General features: G+C 38.5%; 1 protein-coding gene across 1 annotated transcript; it reads left to right on the top strand.

The window, feature by feature from the left end:
* The first annotated feature begins 2024 nt into the window (after positions 1-2024).
* Positions 2025-13324, top strand: LOC113123399 (histamine N-methyltransferase-like). The gene is made up of 7 exons (XM_026295425.1): positions 2025-2104; positions 4643-4789; positions 5835-5887; positions 8417-8524; positions 12031-12161; positions 12335-12428; positions 12815-13324. Exons 2-7 carry the CDS (start codon positions 4653-4655, stop codon positions 13171-13173), a joined length of 882 nt encoding a protein of 293 aa, XP_026151210.1. The 5' UTR covers positions 2025-2104; positions 4643-4652; the 3' UTR covers positions 13174-13324.
* Positions 13325-17512: the final 4188 nt, after the last annotated feature.

Below are 17512 nucleotides of genomic sequence, written 5' to 3'. Positions count from 1 at the left end.
GTTGTGTACTGTTAAATATGATACTGATTTGGAGGCCAGAGAAATTGTAAAAGAATACATACAATTTTGATTAGACAGGAGCAGAGGAGGCAAAAGTACTCAGATTCTATACTTAAGTAGGAGTACAGATACTTGTGTGAAAAAAGACTGGTAAAAGTAGAAGTACTGACTCAACTGCTTTTCTCAAGTAAAAGTAAGAAAGTACAGGATCTGAAATGTACTTAAGTAAAAAAGGAAAAATGTTTTTTCCCGTCAAAGATACACAGTATATCTTTTGATAACTCCATCCATCCATCCATCTTCTTCCGCTTATCCGGGGCCGGGTCGCAGGGGCAGTAGCCTAATCAGGGATACAGAGACTTTCCTTGTCCCTGGACACTTCCTCCAGTTCTTCCGGGGGGACACCGAGGCGTTCCCAAGCCAGCCGGGAGACATTGATAAATCCACAAAACTAAATAAGTTCGACACAAAAAAGGAAATTCCTCTTATTTTATTAACAACCTGCACACTGCTGGTACAGGGAACAAAACACAACACATTCACCATGAATCATTCTTGGAGCTGACAACATCCAACAGTTCTTTTAAATATGGTCATGGGTGGGGAATGTCTTGCTTTTCCAAATCTGCTGCATCGTCATGAAAATATTCACTGGTTTTGTTTTTTGCAAAAATATTTGAACATTTCTTTCAGTATGTTTTTGTCTGTACTGTGTGTTCCAGACCTGCTACTTATCTTGCTTTTTCCCCCTTATTGGAGTCCACTCAGGTACAAGGTCGTTCTACATGGCATCAAATCAAAGAGCTCAAATTCAGCATACACCAGTTACACACACTGATGGAGAAGTAAAGGATACTTTGTGCTCTAGGATAACCTTTGGTCCTGGGAAGATTTCGCAAAGAATGCACAGAAATGTGTTGATGTCTTTATGATCATATGTGTAAAACACACCTTATCTGTAGCTACTGCCCCACAGAACTATCTTAGGATTATGAACCAAATTTCAAATTCGTCCATGCTGAGTTGTCCTGTGCCAGAAGCAAGCTGGATTTTGTGTATGTAGAAGGCTGCATTCTATGTCTACTCTGAACACAGTAAAGCAGTGTACTTCACTGTGGGGTCAGGGTGTGGCAGTGAAGAGGTTTGTCATGTTCTATCCAACAATAAATGTGCTTTTTAAAGCAGAGCTGATGTGTAGTGCTTTTAAGCCTTTATTTAAAGTTTGTTGAATTTTAATGGGCAAGTAATAAAGTTTGTGTGCCCTAATACAAATAAATAAATAATACAAAAATAAATAACTATATAAATAAAGATAAGATTAAAGAAAATACAAGTGTGTGGTGGCTTTCTACCACCTTAGGTCCAGATGTGAAAAGAGCTTAAAACTGATGTGTGCCAGCAGCTGGCCCTGTCAGGTACTGTATGGATCTGCTACACAGACACATGTTTGTCTTATCCAGGACAGATGTTACAATACTTTCTGATCTGGTTCAGAACTTGCTGTTTGGGATGGTCCCTGATTTGGCACTAAAATGTTGTGACAAATTCTCAAAACAAGATGGTGCTGAGGGCTGAGGGTCATCAATTATCCAGATGATTACCTGAAATGCTCATGTTAACTAACAATTTGATCCTCATTCTCTTAGTGAAGTGTCATGTGGCCAAGTGTGGTGACCCATACTCGGAATTTGTGCTCTGCATTAAACCCATCCAAGGTGCACACACACAGCAGTGAACACACACACACGGAGCAGCGGGCAGCCCGGGGAGCAGTTGGGGGTTTGGTGGTATTGAAGGTGGAGAGAGCCTTCTCTTATTCTCTGCCTCCACTTAGTCCAGAGAGCAGTCCAGAATATTTAGTAATATTTAGCTTCCTTGTAACCTACTGTGTGTGTTTAACATGGCTCAGAGAACACTCTGTTCACTTTAGTTTGATCAGTAATTTCATTTACCTTTGGGGCTTTTCTGGCCCAGCCTTCTGAAAGAGAAGGGGTCGCTCCAGTAGGAGGGTATTTAAAGTTGGTCTGACACCTGCCACTACACGCTAAAGAAGCAGAAGGTTTATATTCAATCCAGCTCTTCAGACATCCTCACTTCTTCACCTGTAAGTGAAAACTGTCATGATCCTAAAATAGGGTAATATATTTTCAGGGTATTTTTGTTGAGGTATCTAACAAAGATATACTAAACAAAATTATACCCAAGTATACTTGGCTGATAGGTATACAGAAACAAATATTGAATTATATTAGGCCAGTACTTGTACTTATTCTTTACTATACTTTGCTTATATTGACAAGTACAGAATTGTATAGGTCTATAGTCTGAATTTTTGTCGAGATATACAAAGAATATAAATAAATATAATTATCCATTCCTGCCTTTTAATTTTCTTATTGTGTAGTTTCAGGTGGAATAACTTAGAGTGAATATTACAGGGGTAGATCTAAACTATTAGTAGCAAACAGCAAGTCCACTGAAACATAAACCACTGGTTACAACACTACTTCACACTCATGACTGCTCTTTTAGTCATGTTCCTATGAATTTGGCCTTGAAGTTTAGAGAATGTATAATACAGAGCACTATCTCTGTTGATAAATCAACACTAAAAAGTGTTTATATGTGAACAGTGGACACATATTACACATTTTAGTGGTAAATTAACACAGAGAGGGGGAGGGGGTTTGGACTGATGCAATTCCTCAGCATGACTCTCAGACTGAAACAATGTTTGACCACTATTGTTGTTTGAGTTCACATTATTTGGTCAAGGTCTTTTTGTTGTGTGTGTTTGTAGCAATGTATGTAGTTACTATTTCATCCTGTGTTAATTAGTTTTGTCTGAGTGTTGTGATACATGTACTGCCCTTTGTTGTGTGGGGGGTTGACCTAATGATTATATTGAGATTTCTATGGACTTGTCAAAATAAAAGAAAGCTGTTAAAACTGTCAAGTTTCCATTGTTTCCTGTGTAGGCCAGTGCTTGCTATACTATTGCTGCAGTGCAATAACTTAGAGGTGAAGTAATCAAATTTAGTACTCTTATAGTTAACTAGACAATGCAATTTCTGACGAAATTGCGTTGGGATTGCTGATTGCTGTGAAAAGCTTGAGTCAAATCACGTCGCCGAAGCACGTTTTGAATCGCCTGACGCAGTTGCAATAATCGAGAAATACGAACTGTAGTGAGGGTGCTTTTATTTTGAGAAAATGCCATAAAAAGGCTTTTATTTTGAAAGGACAAAGACCTGAAACTGTATGCCAATAACCAACGTCTGTTTTAATACTGAGTTGCTGTAACTATAAAACTATAAGTGCTATCAATATAATTCTTTCACTAACAGTCCCAGGAGGCTTCAACAAAGAGACTGATCCTGATTTTTGTGAAGATATTCCAAAAAATGAAGGATTGGTGGCAAGTTAGAAACGGCCTTCATTTGTGTTTCTCACCAGAAATGGGAGAGCTCTTTATAATGGGAGTGAATGAGAGATTGAGCAGTCACTGTCTGTCTGTTTGGCCACGTGGTGGAAAAACCGTAGGTCCTATCAAAATGAGAACAGCATTGCCTGAAAGAAGACAAAACTCTCTACTACTTTTGAGAAAATGGTGTATGAAGAGTCAAAACTGTGGCCGTGAAGGCGAGTTAGAAAAATTTTCCATAAACTTAACAGCTTCTCCCACTCTAGTGATGATGTCACCACTCTAGCTGTGAACATTCCACTCCCATAGACACCAATGTAAAATTCAGAAAATTCCTAAAAAAACCCTAAAACTTAAACTCCGATTAAAGAAAAACCGTAATAGATATCAAAAAGCTGTATACAAGACTTATAGATTCATGCCTTCTGACCCGTTTAAAGGTCGAATGGTGTTTCTAGCTGAAAGTATGCTGACACAGTTAAAGCTGAAAGAGGACAAAGTTGAAGAGGATTTTAACGTTCTCTCCATTCATTCCTATGGGAAAAACGGCGGAATAATGATAATAAAGAGAAGAAAAAAAAAAAACATATCTTGGGATTGCTGCTTTGCACAGCAATCCCAAGATATAAAAACTATAAAAGAAGAGTTTTATAAACTAATAAGCGAATCAAAATAATCCCAAGAAGTCTTGAAATACTAGCCTTAAAATCATACTAGTAGTACATTGATATTAGCAGTATAAAAGTACAAATATCACAGTGTACTGTAAAAATAGTCTCCATGCCAAATTTTAATTGAGTAAAATTTAAAAGTATTCGCAATGAAATATACTTGAAGCATCGAAATAAAGTCATTCAGTGGCACATCAAAGAGTAACTAGTAAATGAAATTATAAAATAAATGTAGTAGAATATTTTCCTCTGAAATATACTGAACTCAAACTATGACGTAGCAAAAAGGATGGAAATACTGAAGTAAAGTACAGATGCTTCAAAATTGTACTGATTTCTACAACAAATGTGGCAGCCAACCTCCAAGTCCCTACACTGATGCCAAAGGACCCCCCACTCTGTTTGACTGATAGCTCCCATAGGTGATGGGAACCTACAACAGAAGCTGTGGTTTTGCTAAAATGAAATATCTGTTAAAAATACAAAATTACTCACACAGATTTTGCAAATTATTCTTGATGTAAATATTTGCTGTTTGTTTTGTCAGATTTTGTACCATGGCATCTCTATTGATGAATCTGGTTAATGATGACAGCAGATACCAGAAATCCTTCCAGCTTTTCCTGGAGCGTTCCTCTGAGCATCAGTGTATGCAGGACTTCATCCATAATATTCTGCCAGACATACTGACCAGGTAAGATACCACACACTTCTGTCTGATTACTTCAGTGATATCAACATACTGTCACTGTCTTTGTCCGACATCTAAAGACAGCATTACCTGTCTGGATAGAACTGATTACAAACCAGATCTGAAAAAACCAAGTCCTGGAGTGTGGTTAACATGACAAATAGTATGAGTGTGTCAATGAAAGAAACTACTGAGCAACACTTAGGAGGATCATCTTGTAGTTATTGTAAGACAGAACTTTGTGAAACCTGTGTATGTATTGTTAGAGCAATGTTCCCCAGTGGTTGAAAGTAAGTTTCTGCCTCTTTAACTGGAAACTATTTATCACAAACATTCAGGCTTTAAAGAGCAGGTTCATGAGCCAAGTTCAACTAATTATCATGCATTTGTTTTATCAATGTAAATTCTTTTCACTGTTTAGACAGTGATGAGCTCATGAGCAAACAAACAATAAAGTGATGTAACCTGTGCAGATGAGCCAACATGCACTGTCTTTGTCAGTGCTGCTGAAAACAGTCAGCAGTGCCAGTTGTTGACGACTGAAGTCCATCCTAAAAAAGAACATGTAGGTTCTTTGTTCTTTCACTCACTAAATCAAATAAGTGACAATTAACATAGATGAACCAGCTGAACAGTGTGTGCATAACTGTGAATGACAATTAGTGAGTGTTTGTCTCTTCCTGCATTTTTCTCCTGTTGATATAAGCTGTAGGAGGTGAATGTCAGGCAGCAGAGAACCAAACTAAACTCTCTACTCCATGTGACTGTCTATGAGGCAGATCAGAGAGGAGTCTGGAGACTCACAGCTAAATTAGAAAGTTTAATGGTCTAATCAGACACGAATGACAGAACATGTCGCAGTAGCAGTCGATGCATCTGTGCTTGGAAATTCTTCAGACACTGGATCAAAACATGTCACATACCCAAGTGTCAGGCAGAATTGACAGTTACCAGCCCAAAAATCTGACCCACATTTGGCAGGTTGGAGATGAAGACTGGACTGTCCTGAAAAGTCCAAATGTTTTTCTTTTTTCTGCTCTGCCCTCAGTGTTGGAGATGGAAAGTCCCATCTAAATGTCATAGGAGTTGGAAGTGGAGCTGGTAAGAACACACACTATAGGACATTTTCACTGCTGAACTGAGCTTATGTTCTATGGGACACTGTAAATAGCCGAGCGTCCTCTGCTGTTACTCTGTTACTCTTCCATCATTATAGAATCATAGAGATAATTTATAAAATGTGTCATTTTTGAGAAAAGTGCTGCTTTTCATCATTAAATCTGGTGAACCATTTGGACTGAAACAATTGTAAATATCAATAGTTGAAGACATTTACTCTAAGGTGTACTTAAGTACAAAACTGAGATACAGTACTTGTGCTATCTAGAGATTGAGTCATAGCAACTGGACTTCTAGTCTTTAGGTCGATCTAAAAACATCAAGCACTAACATCAAGGAGGACTTGAGTAGATATACAGTAAGGTTCAAGTCCATTTTCATTAAGTCCTTGGTCATTTGCCCCAAATGAAAAATACATATACATATACAACATACAGATGTGCAGATGGTGGAAACAACTTCACCCAAGTGAAAAATAAATATATTGTTTCATACTTAAATTATACTTTTAGTATATAAAGTGTGCTAAAAGTTCTACGAAGTGTATTTGTGCTTGTGTTGAAACATAGGAAAAGTATATTTTTGGTAATTCTCCAAAGCACAAGATTAGTGAAAGAGTTACTGATACATAAAAGCCTATTCAAAGGAAATTTGTGCGAAGTGGCCCAACATGACTTCCTCTGTGATAGGAGATCTGCTCCCTGTGTAGATTTAAATGGCTCATTCTAGGATTAGGAAAAACCCATGACTGGTATTTTCCAGTGATTACACACTACTGACAACACACTAATAATTTATTACTATATTCCATTTCCATTTCAGCTAATACATCGCTCTAAATATTACACATTTGTCATGATCCGCATTTTGTGACTTCCTGTTTATTTTAATTTGAAGGATTATGACAGGAACTGGTTTTGTTTGATTTTGTTTCACTTTACTTTGCCCCAATTAGGTGTTTTCACCTGTGTGTTGTTTTGTTCTTTTGGTTTTTTAACTCCCTGCTTAGCCACAGTCTTTGTTGGGTTGTCTGCTCACAATGGCTCAGAACTGCTGAAGCCTTCCCTGACCAAAGAGTTTTTGTTTGCCACACTTGCGTTGCTTATTCCTTTTTGGATTTATGTAGTGATGGGCAAGTGAAGACTCATGAAGCACTGAGGCTTAACTGACAATTGTGCCGAAAAAGATTCAAAGCTTCAAGACCTCAGTGACGGTGACATCTGGTGGACAACTGAAGCCATAGCAACCTCTAAAGAGCACGAATGAAGCACTGGCACTGTTTCAATCCCATGACAACAGTAAAAGTTCAGACCTCTTGAGATCAAAATGATCCCAAACTTTAGAACGTCGCCTATTGGTGGGGCTCGCCGTGAAACTTGCCAAAATACTCTCACTCTCACTCTCCAAATCCTGAAGCAGAATGATGCATCTTATATAGCTGGTATGGCACCAAACCACTCAAATCTGTCAAACCTGTCAAGCTGTCATTGCCTCAGAATGCATTGAAACGCCATGAGCCAATGACACACACTGAAAGACTATGAGCCAATGAAAAGCTTTGAAACATTTTGAAGAAATGAAGCGAAACAGTCAGTCACGTGACACTGGTGTTTTGATACAAGCTCCGACACAGCGTTTCGAATCACTCCGCTTCAGGAAGAGTGACACAAGCTCCAAAGCCTCGGTATCATTTGCCCATCACAAGTTCATGGATCACCGTGTTTAGTTAAGTAGTTTTTGTTCTTGTATTTGTTTTCCAAGCTTTTTCACCATGTCTTGTGTTCTGGTTTAGTTCCCTGATGTTCGTGTCTGGTCCCCTTTGTTCCTGTCTTGTTCCTTGTTATTCATATTCATGTTTCCCTGTGGTTTGATGTGTCCCCAAGTGCGCGTGTGACCCCGACCTTCATGTTTGTGTTCCTGGTCCTGTTCATGTTCCCTGTGTGGTCTGGTGCGTCTCCCTGAGTGTGTGTGACCCAGACCCTCATGCCTTGTCCCTGTAGTTCATGTTCATGTTTCCCTGTGAGTCTGGTGTGTCTCCAGGTAAGTGTGTCTTGGGGACCCTACCCTCATGTCTTGTTTCCCTTGTGTTCATGTTCAGGTCCTGTTCCTGTAATTCATGTGCTTTGTCCCGTGTTTAGATTCCCTTGTCCTTGTGTTCGCTGCCAAGCTCTGAGTATTTGTACCTTGTTCACCTAGTGTCCTGTGTTCCTGTTTCTGTTTTCTGCTTTTGAGTTCTAATAAAGTCTTTTGTTTAACCCTGAGTACCAGACTGGGCGCGTCATTGGTCCAACTTTAATATAACCCCGACACATGACAACATTGGAAATTTACATATGGATCTGGATACATTGTGGACCACTGGTTAGCATACCTAACTTAGGTTATGTTTTGCTGGTTGACTAAATGTAGAGTTTGCCTGTTGGTGGAAAGTAAGTCCAAATGTTATTTCCAAGAAGTAGAAGTAGAAGTATAGTAGGTTGTTTTAAATAAAAACTGTATTTGTGCCTGAAGGTGAGATGGACCTAGAGATCTTCTCAGAGCTCCATCAGAAACACCCAGGGGTGACAGTGGATAATGAGGTGGTGGAGCCTAACAGCCAGCAGCTCCATAATTATAAAGGTACAGTCTTTACAAGTACACCTTTTCATTTACCACAATTATATATTCACAATCCCCCATAAAATATGTTTGATTATTTAACTGCAACAATGTATATTCCTGTTTCTTCTTATATTTCTGAATGAGGATGCATTTTAAAGCAGCTCTTGGCTTTCACACTTCAATTCAATTAAATTAATTTTATTTGTATAGCGCCAAATCACAATACAAATCATCTCAAGGCACTTTACAAAAACTAAAATTAAAAACCAAACAATTCCCTTATGAGCAAGCACTTGGCGACAGTAGGGAGGAAAAACTCCCTTTAACGGAAGAAACAACCTCCAGCAGAACCGGGCTCATTTTGGGCGGCCATCTGTCTCGACCGTTTGGGGTGAGTGCATAGAGCAGAGAGAAAAGAACAGCAACAATAAACAACAAATAGACACTGGGTTAGGGTAAGGGATCTCAGTGCACCGATGGTCCTCGGGCAGTCTAGGCCTATTGCAGCATAACTAAGGGATGGTTCAGAGTTGCCTGAAGCCAGCCCTAACTATATGCTTTGTCAAAGAGGAAGGTTTTAAGTCTAGCCTTAAAAGTACAGAGAGTGTCTGCCTCCTGTACCCAGGCTGGGAGCTGGTTCCACAGGAGAGAAGCTTGATAACTAAACGCTCTGCCTCCCATTCTGCTCCCATTCTGAGAAACTCTGGGAACCACAAGTAGACTTGCGCTCTGAGAGCGAAGTGGTCTTTTGGGATAATATGGTACTATGAGGTCTTTAAGGTATGAAGGAGCTTGATTATGAAGGGATTTGTATGTGAGAAGAAGGATTTTAAATTCTATTCTGTATTTTACAGGGAGCCAATGGAGAGAAGCCAATATAGGAGAAATATGATCTCTCTTGCTAGTTCCTGTCAGGACTCTGGCTGCGGCATTCTGGATTAACTGGAGGCTTTTTATGGAGATATTGGGACATTAAGATAGTAATGAGTTACAGTAATATAGCCTGGAGGTAACAAATGCATGGACTAGATTTTCTGCATCATTTTGAGACAGGATGTTCCTAATTTTGGAAATGTTGCACAGGTGAAAGAATGCAGTTCTAGAGATTTGTTGGACATGTCCTGGTCAAAAATAACTCCAAGGTTTTTTTTTACAGTAGTGCTGGAGGCCAGGGCTATGCCATCTAGAGTAGCTATAATTTTAGAAAAGTTATTTCTGAGATGTTTTGGCCCAAATACAATGACTTCTGTTTTCTCTGAGTTTAAAAGTAAAAAGTTACTGGTCATCCAGGCCTTTATGTCAGTTAGACAGGCTTGAAGTCTGGTTAACTGGTTTGTGTTAACAGGTTTAATAGATAGATACAACTGAGTGTCATCTACATAGCAGTGGTAATTAATAGAGTGCTTCCTAATAACATTGCCTAAAGGAAGCATGTACAGGGTGAACAGAATCGGTCCTAGCAAAGAGCCTTGTGGAACTCCATAATTAACTTTTGTTTGTGGGGAAGGTTCATCGTGGACATGAACAAACTGGAATCTGTCTGATAAATAGGATTGGATCCATTTTAACACTGTTCCTCTGATACCAGTCACATGCTCCAGTCTCTGTAATAAGATGTTGTGGTCAGTGGTGTGGAATGCAGCACTAAGGTCTAGGAGGACAAGTATAGAAACAAGTCCATTATCTGAGGCTAAGAGAAGATCGTTGGTAACTTTTAACAGTGCTGTTTCTGTACTATGATGTGCTCTAAATCTTGATTGAAAATCTTCAAATAGTTCATTCCTGTGTAAGTGGTCTGATAGCTGCTTAGCAACAGCTTTTTCTAGGATTTTAGAAATAAATGGCAGGTTGGATATTGGTCTATAATTAGCCAAGACTCCTGGATCAAGACTAGGCTTTTTGAGTAGGGGTTTGATTACTGCAGTCTTAAAGGCCTGTGGTATGTAGCCTGATACTAGAAATAAATTTACCAAGTCTAATAAAGATGAGTTAATTAATGGCAGGGTGTCTTTAAGCAGTCTAGTCAGGATGGGGTCTAAGAGACATGTTGATGATTTAGATGAAGCAACTACTGATGTGAATTCATAGAGATCTATGGGAGAGAAGCAGTCTAAACATAGCTGAGGTCCTACAGATGATTGGAGAGCTACTGTAGTAGAAGATTCATTTATTGCAGGTATGGGAAGCATCTGATGAATTTTATTTCTAATAGTTGTGATTTTATTTGTAAAGAAACTCATAAAGTCATCACTGCTGAGAGCTAAGGGAACACTGGGCTCAACAGAGCTGTGACTTTTTGTTAGCCTGGCTACAGTGCTGAAAAGAAACCTGGGATTGTTCTTATTTTCCTCTATTAGTGATGAATAGTATGCAGTTCTGGCTTTACGGAGAGCTTTTTAATATGTTAATAAAAATTTCCTCTAAGTTTGTGGAACACCACTTCCTTTCCAGCCTTCGTGATGCCTGCGGTACGGATATGTAAATTATGCCATGGGGCTAGTCTTCTCTGATTCACTAACTTCTTTTTCAGAGGGGCCACAGAATCAAGCGTTTAACGCAGTGAGGTTACAGCGCTGTCAACTATATGATCAATTTGGTAGCGAGTGGGATTGAAGCAACTGCCCTCCACTGTGTTTATACTTGGCATAGATGTAAATAAAGATGGAATCATTTTCTTAAATTTATTAACAGCGTTGTCAGATAAACATCTGCTGTAGTGGAATTTTCTTCCAAACGCTGCATGATCCATCATTTTAAAATCGAATGATCTGACAAAACAGGATTTTGAGGAAAAACTATTAGATGTTCAATTTCAATGCCATAGGTCAGAACAAGATCAAGGGTGTGATTGAAACAGTGGGTGGGTTTATTAACATTTTGAATGAAACCAATTGAATCTATTATAGAATTAAATGCAATGCTGAGGCTGTTATTTTCAACATCTACATGAATGTTAAAATCTCCTAGTATAATGACTTTATCTGAACTAAGCACTAAATCAGACAGGAAGTCTGGGAATTCAGTTAAAAACTCTGAGTAAGGGACAGGTGGACGGTACACAATGACAAGTAGAACTGGTTACTGGAACTTATGCATTCGTAATAGTTATTCATGTATTCTGCGGGGAGTCCTTTAGCCACTGGTCCTGGACTCAAACCCTCATATCGGTATCCAACCTTCTGAAGTGTTTTGGAGTCAAATGATAAATCCAGCTCCAAGTCTGCTGCTATCACCAGATATTCACATGATATTGACAAGATATCATTGTGTAATTTGCATTTAAACTGGAGAGCCTGGTGGACTTCATTTTTGTTTGTTCTGTGCATCTCTAATATGGTGAGCATTTAATACACTGAATTTTAAAAAATATTGCAAAGGATTTTTTTCTGAGTAAAATTTTTACTTTCCCCCCCCAAAAACACATGCAGTAACAATACAGAATGTGATTTTTGACACTGTAATATTTTTGGGTGTAAATATAGTGATATATACTATGATGGGTATTTATTTTTGCCTTTCTGCAGTTTTAGTGTCACAGAAACCAGATTTAGACTACATCAAATTTATCTGGAACCAGATGACTGCGTCTGAGTTTGAAGAGCACTGGAAAGAAAAGAAGATGACCAAGAAAGCTGACTTCATTCACATGATACAGGTTGGTGCTGCTGATGCTGATCCAGCTTCTGGCCCACAGACACATCTTGGTCATATTCATTTGGTGACACTTCACAGAAATGAATCCCATCAGAACATCTGTCTACCATAGTGTTATAATTAGATGTTCTGTGAATCCAGTTAAAAGCTCTTTATCTGTGGTGAAATCAACAGATGCTGTACTATGTGAAGGATCCTGAAGCTACCATCAACTTCTTCCATAGTCTCCTGGACAAGAACGGGAAGCTACTGATCATCCTGGTGTCTGGTTAGTGGATCAGTGATTATTGTAGCCTGTGAAAAGCAGCACAAGGAAAAACCCATTCCTGCATTCTGGTAAACACTGTGCACATTTCTCACAGCGGAAGGTAGAAAAACAAACATGTTGTGCTGCAAATTCTGAATTCTATAAAAACATTTATTATATTTCAGTCAGTGCCATGATATCTCTTCTGTTGATGAGGCTGTTTTCTTTTATCACACATGCTGTCAACGTTTCTGAAGGGAAGGCAGTGTTGGCCATTCAGTCAGTTGATTTATTATTTTATTTCAAACTATATTTATGATGCACACGGTGATTAGTTCAGAATCAACATTCAGTCTCATTGAGCTGCCAGCATGACTGTCTTGTTTTCATGCCATCTGTTTCAACAGAGATTGGTTGGGGGACGCTGTGGCAGAAGTACAGGAACCAGCTCTTTAATACAGAAGTAATTCAGTGTGTGACCACTGGAGACATCAAAACCATCCTGGACTCCAAGGGACTGAGCTACCAGAGCTATGAGCTGCCAAATGAAATAGATATCACCGAATGTTTCACTGAAGGGGATGAGAAGGGAGAGCTGCTGCTTGATTTTGTCACTCATGTGCTGAACTTCAGTAAAACGGCTCCAGCTGAGCTGAAAGCTGGTGTCTTAGATTTGCTTCGGCAGACAGACTATAGTGTGGAGTCTAATGGAAGAGTTATCCTTAACAACAACCTTGGAATGATAGTCATAGATCAGCTCAGTTAGAACAATGTGTGTAAGTGTAATGTCTGGAATACATTCATGAGACAATTGTTGAATCAGTTCTAAGAACAGTTATTTTGGTGTGATACAGTAATTTATATTAATTCTACAGTATTTTCTGTGCTTGTTAAAAATAAGATGGCTTGACTTCTTCTTTTGATCCGCTCAAATTTCAGTCAGAGTCAGATTCTAAAATCATATAATTTGAAAGGCTACAGTTGCCAGTGTACAAACCTCATTACATGTATTGACATGTTGCCTTTTATAAATATTAGTACTGTCAATCAATTAAAAAAAATCAGATCAATCACACTTATGGGCTGTGGTTAATCACAAATAATCACAATTTAAAACTTTATGGATTTATAATGTAAACATGCAGCTTATGAATAAAACAAACTAGTATGGTTAAGGAAAACTTTTTTCAGTTTAATTATCTGCAGTATTAACATTTATCCACACTTCCATCAGGATGTTTTTGACAACGGAATTGCTGCTGAGCACACAAGTAGGTTTATTTTTACTTTATAAACTATTGTTGTCTTTTGGTTATTGTCAGTGATTTGGCTCTAATAAAGTTTGAAGATACAAAATTAAACATGTCAGCCAAAGGACATTCCTTTTCAGCTGGTACCTACATACTGACAGATGCAGCATATTGGTTAGATAAACACAGGAACAATAGCAGCAGCTGCTTTCAGTGTTTGCTGTCAGCCAGAACAATTATTTGTGATATAGCTGAAGTGTTGGCTCCATCTTGAGGACAGCAACAGCAACTGAACTGTAAAAAATAGAGACGCACATATGATCCAAATAAAAGGACTATGAGTAGATCACTGACCATCTCCACTATGAAAAATGATCAAAATAACACATACAATCACATACAAAGCAGAATTGAACAACAAATATAGGAAAGCTGCAAATCAGAAACACCTGTTTGTAGTGTTTAAACTGGAATGACTGGACTTACTTCCTGCTGGATAGACATTAAATACAAGCCCACACAGAGATAACTGCAATAAAATGGGATTATCTGCAGCTGCAGCTTAACCTGTTTGTTTGGTGTTTTTTTAAAAGTTGTTTTTGACTGTGCCACAATGTAGTTGAAACCAAAATCTCAAAATTTCCCTTAAGTGAAATAAGTGAAATAAGTGACCACTGTGCTTCATGAACATAGTAATACAGAGATCTGTTGTATTTTATCTGTAAATTCATTCATTCTTACCTGATTTGAACTTTGCTAGTGTTCATTGTTCTTGTAATGCAAAGGTAGAGTATCTTACAAAAGTATCCACCCACATTGTTTGTCTTGTATGGGAGTGCAAACAAGTGTCACATGATGCATCACATGATATCAGTAAACCACCACCTGTCTGTGATTTGTGATTCTGTCAGCTCACTAAACAAGCAAAATGCAGACCAAGGAGTTCTGCAAACATGTCAGTCTGAAATTCCCTTCTCACCCTTACAGTGCTGTGTCTTCCTCAATCTCAGGTCCTCTACCAGAGGCCTGTGAATTTGAGGAAGAGTTCTTAAAAACTTAAAAAGTTCTTTGCAGTAGCTTGTTGAACAAAAAAAAAAAAAAACAGACAAAGCCGCCCCAGCCAGCCTGCAGGACATACTACACAAAGAGTGAAGCCAGGCTCTTCTCCGGTAAGAGGATGGTGAGGAAAAACTCCCTGCTGCCAGACCAGTCACCAATATGCAGCCATAAACTGTACCATCTGAATAGCACCAAACTGAGTTCTCACTTCAAATAAGTTACTATTTTTGTGTTCACTTCAACAGTCATAGCTTCACAGGGGTAGATCCTTATTCTCATTGTGTTGTTGTGTACTGTTAAATATGATACTGATTTGGAGGCCAGAGAAATTGTAAAAGAATACATACAATTTTGATTAGACAGGAGCAGAGGAGGCAAAAGTACTCAGATTCTATACTTAAGTAGGAGTACAGATACTTGTGTGAAAAAAGACTGGTAAAAGTAGAAGTACTGACTCAACTGCTTTTCTCAAGTAAAAGTAAGAAAGTACAGGATCTGAAATGTACTTAAGTAAAAAAGGAAAAATGTTTTTCCCCGTCAAAGATACACAATACATCTTTTGATAACTCCATCTTCTTCCACTTATCTGGGGCCGGATCGTGGGGGCAGTAGCCTTTTAAATATGATCATGGGTGGGAAATGTGTTGCTTTTCCAATAAAAACATTCCCTGTTTATGTTTTTTGCAAAAATATTTGAACATTTCTTTCAGTATGTTTTTGTCTGTACTGTGTGTTCCAGCCCTGCTGCTTATCTTGCTTTTTTCCCCCTTATTGGAGTCCACTCAGGTACAAGGTCGTTCTACATGGCATCAAATCAAAGAGCTCAAATTCAGCATACACCAGTTACACACACTGATGGAGAAGTAAAGGATACTTTGTGCTCTAGGATAACCTTTGGTCCTGGGAAGATTTCCCAAAGAATGCACAGAAATGTGTTGATGTCTTTATGATCATATGTGTAAAACCCACCTTATCTGTAGTTACTGCCCCACATTCTTATAACTTATACAATGTTGTAAGTAAAAGAGAGTAGACTGTTTTTCTTTGCTAGTTTGTTGACTGAACCTGAGTGCACTCATTATAATCAAAGGAGATTGCTGACTGCACTCTGTTTCATTTATAGTTATTCTGAGACGAACTTATCTAAAGAGAAAATGTATCCAACACATGTTCTGGAAAAGACTTTATGCCTGAAACTCTATAAAATACTAAAATACAAACCTAAACTATTACTGACTAAACAGACAACAGGTTATTTTCCTGTTAAAATGCTGTCAGCTCTCAGAACGTGATGGCAGATACTTCAGTGATATTAGTAGCCTTATAGTCTGCAACCCATCTGGATGTCTTGGTCCCACCAGGTAGCGATTGACTACAACTGTGGATCCCACATATTGTATCATTTGATTTAGATTTATTCTATTTGGATTGTTTTCAAGTAGCTACTGGCTCTCAGAACTATCTTAGGATTATGAACCAAATTTCAAATTCGTCCATGCTGAGTTGTCCTGTGCCAGAAGCAAGCTGGATTTTTAAGCCAGTGGGATGGACGGAGTGGTGGCCCAATCCACTTTTCAGGTGGGCTACAAGTTGCACACATTGTTTCATACAAGCTTAGATTGTTTTGTGAAGAGAAACTTGTATTTCTTTTGCCAAGGTTTCTGCATTGTCATCTGTGGGAGGTCAAGACACAAAAAAGTAACATGGAATGTCCTGGCAACCTCTTCTCCTGCAGTGTTTACACAAAATCAACTGGAAAGTGGTGAATGGAAAAAGGTTTCACAGAATGTAGAGCAAAATCACACTAATCTGTAAGTATGAACCTAAATTGTCCCAATTTTGCAGGAGCAACAGATACAGAGATATTGCAGCACGATATCAGGTGGCTTAATTTGCCCTATGGTCAAGCAGATGGATGCCAGGAATGTCACAAGACGTGAGGGGCAGCTACTTTAATGGTGTTAAGACAGACACAGTTTTTATAAATGTTACATATGATTTTGCATCCAGATGTTTAATAAGTCCATGTTCAGACTGGATAAAAGTTATTTTTGTTATTGTAATTTCATATTTAAGGAGGACTGTCTACAGTTAGTTTAATTTTAATACATGTAAAAGGCTGCATTCTATGTCTACTCTGAACACAGTAAAGCAGTATACTTCACTGTGGGGTCAGGTTGTGGCAGTGAAGAGGTTTGTCATGTTCTATCCAACAATAAATGTGCTTTTTAAAGCAGAGCTGATGTGTAGTCCTTTTAAGCCTCTATTTAAAGTTTGTTCTATTTTAATGGGCAAGTAATAAAGTTTGTGTGCCCTAATACAAATAAATAAATAATACAAAAATAAATAACTATATAAATAAAGATAAGATTAAAGAAAATACAAGTGTGTGGTGGCTTTCTACCACCTTAGGTCCAGATGTGAAAAGAGCTTAAAACTGATGTGTGCCAGCAGCTGGCCCTGTCAGGTACTGTATGGATCTGCTACACAGACACATGTTTGCCTTATCCAGGACAGATGTTACAATACTTTCTGATCTGGTTCAGAACTTGCTGTTTGGGATGGTCCCTGATTTGGCACTAAAATGTTGTGACAAATTCTCAAAACAAGATGGTGCTGAGGGCTGAGGGTCATCAATTATCCAGATGATTACCTGAAATGCTCATGTTAACTAACAATTTGATCCTCATTCTCTTAGTGAAGTGTCATGTGGCCAAGTGTGGTGACCCATACTCTGAATTTGTGCTCTGCATTAAACCCATCCAAGGTGCACACACACATAGTTTGATCAGTAAT

Source organism: Mastacembelus armatus, chromosome 21 (genome assembly GCF_900324485.2).
Source record: "Mastacembelus armatus chromosome 21, fMasArm1.2, whole genome shotgun sequence".
NCBI classification, from domain to species: domain Eukaryota; kingdom Metazoa; phylum Chordata; class Actinopteri; order Synbranchiformes; family Mastacembelidae; genus Mastacembelus; species Mastacembelus armatus.
The sequence above is the reverse complement of the archived record's forward strand: the minus strand, read 5'-3'. Positions and strand labels throughout refer to the sequence as shown.

Coding starts and splice junctions, on each gene's coding strand:
- LOC113123399 (XM_026295425.1), top strand. CDS start 4,653: ATGGCATCTCTATTGATGAATCTGGTTAATGATGACAGCAGATACCAG. Junction 5,888..8,416: donor AGGAGTTGGAAGTGGAGCTG/GTAAGAACACAC, acceptor TTGTGCCTGAAG/GTGAGATGGACCTAGAGATC. Junction 12,162..12,334: donor ACTTCATTCACATGATACAG/GTTGGTGCTGCT, acceptor TGAAATCAACAG/ATGCTGTACTATGTGAAGGA.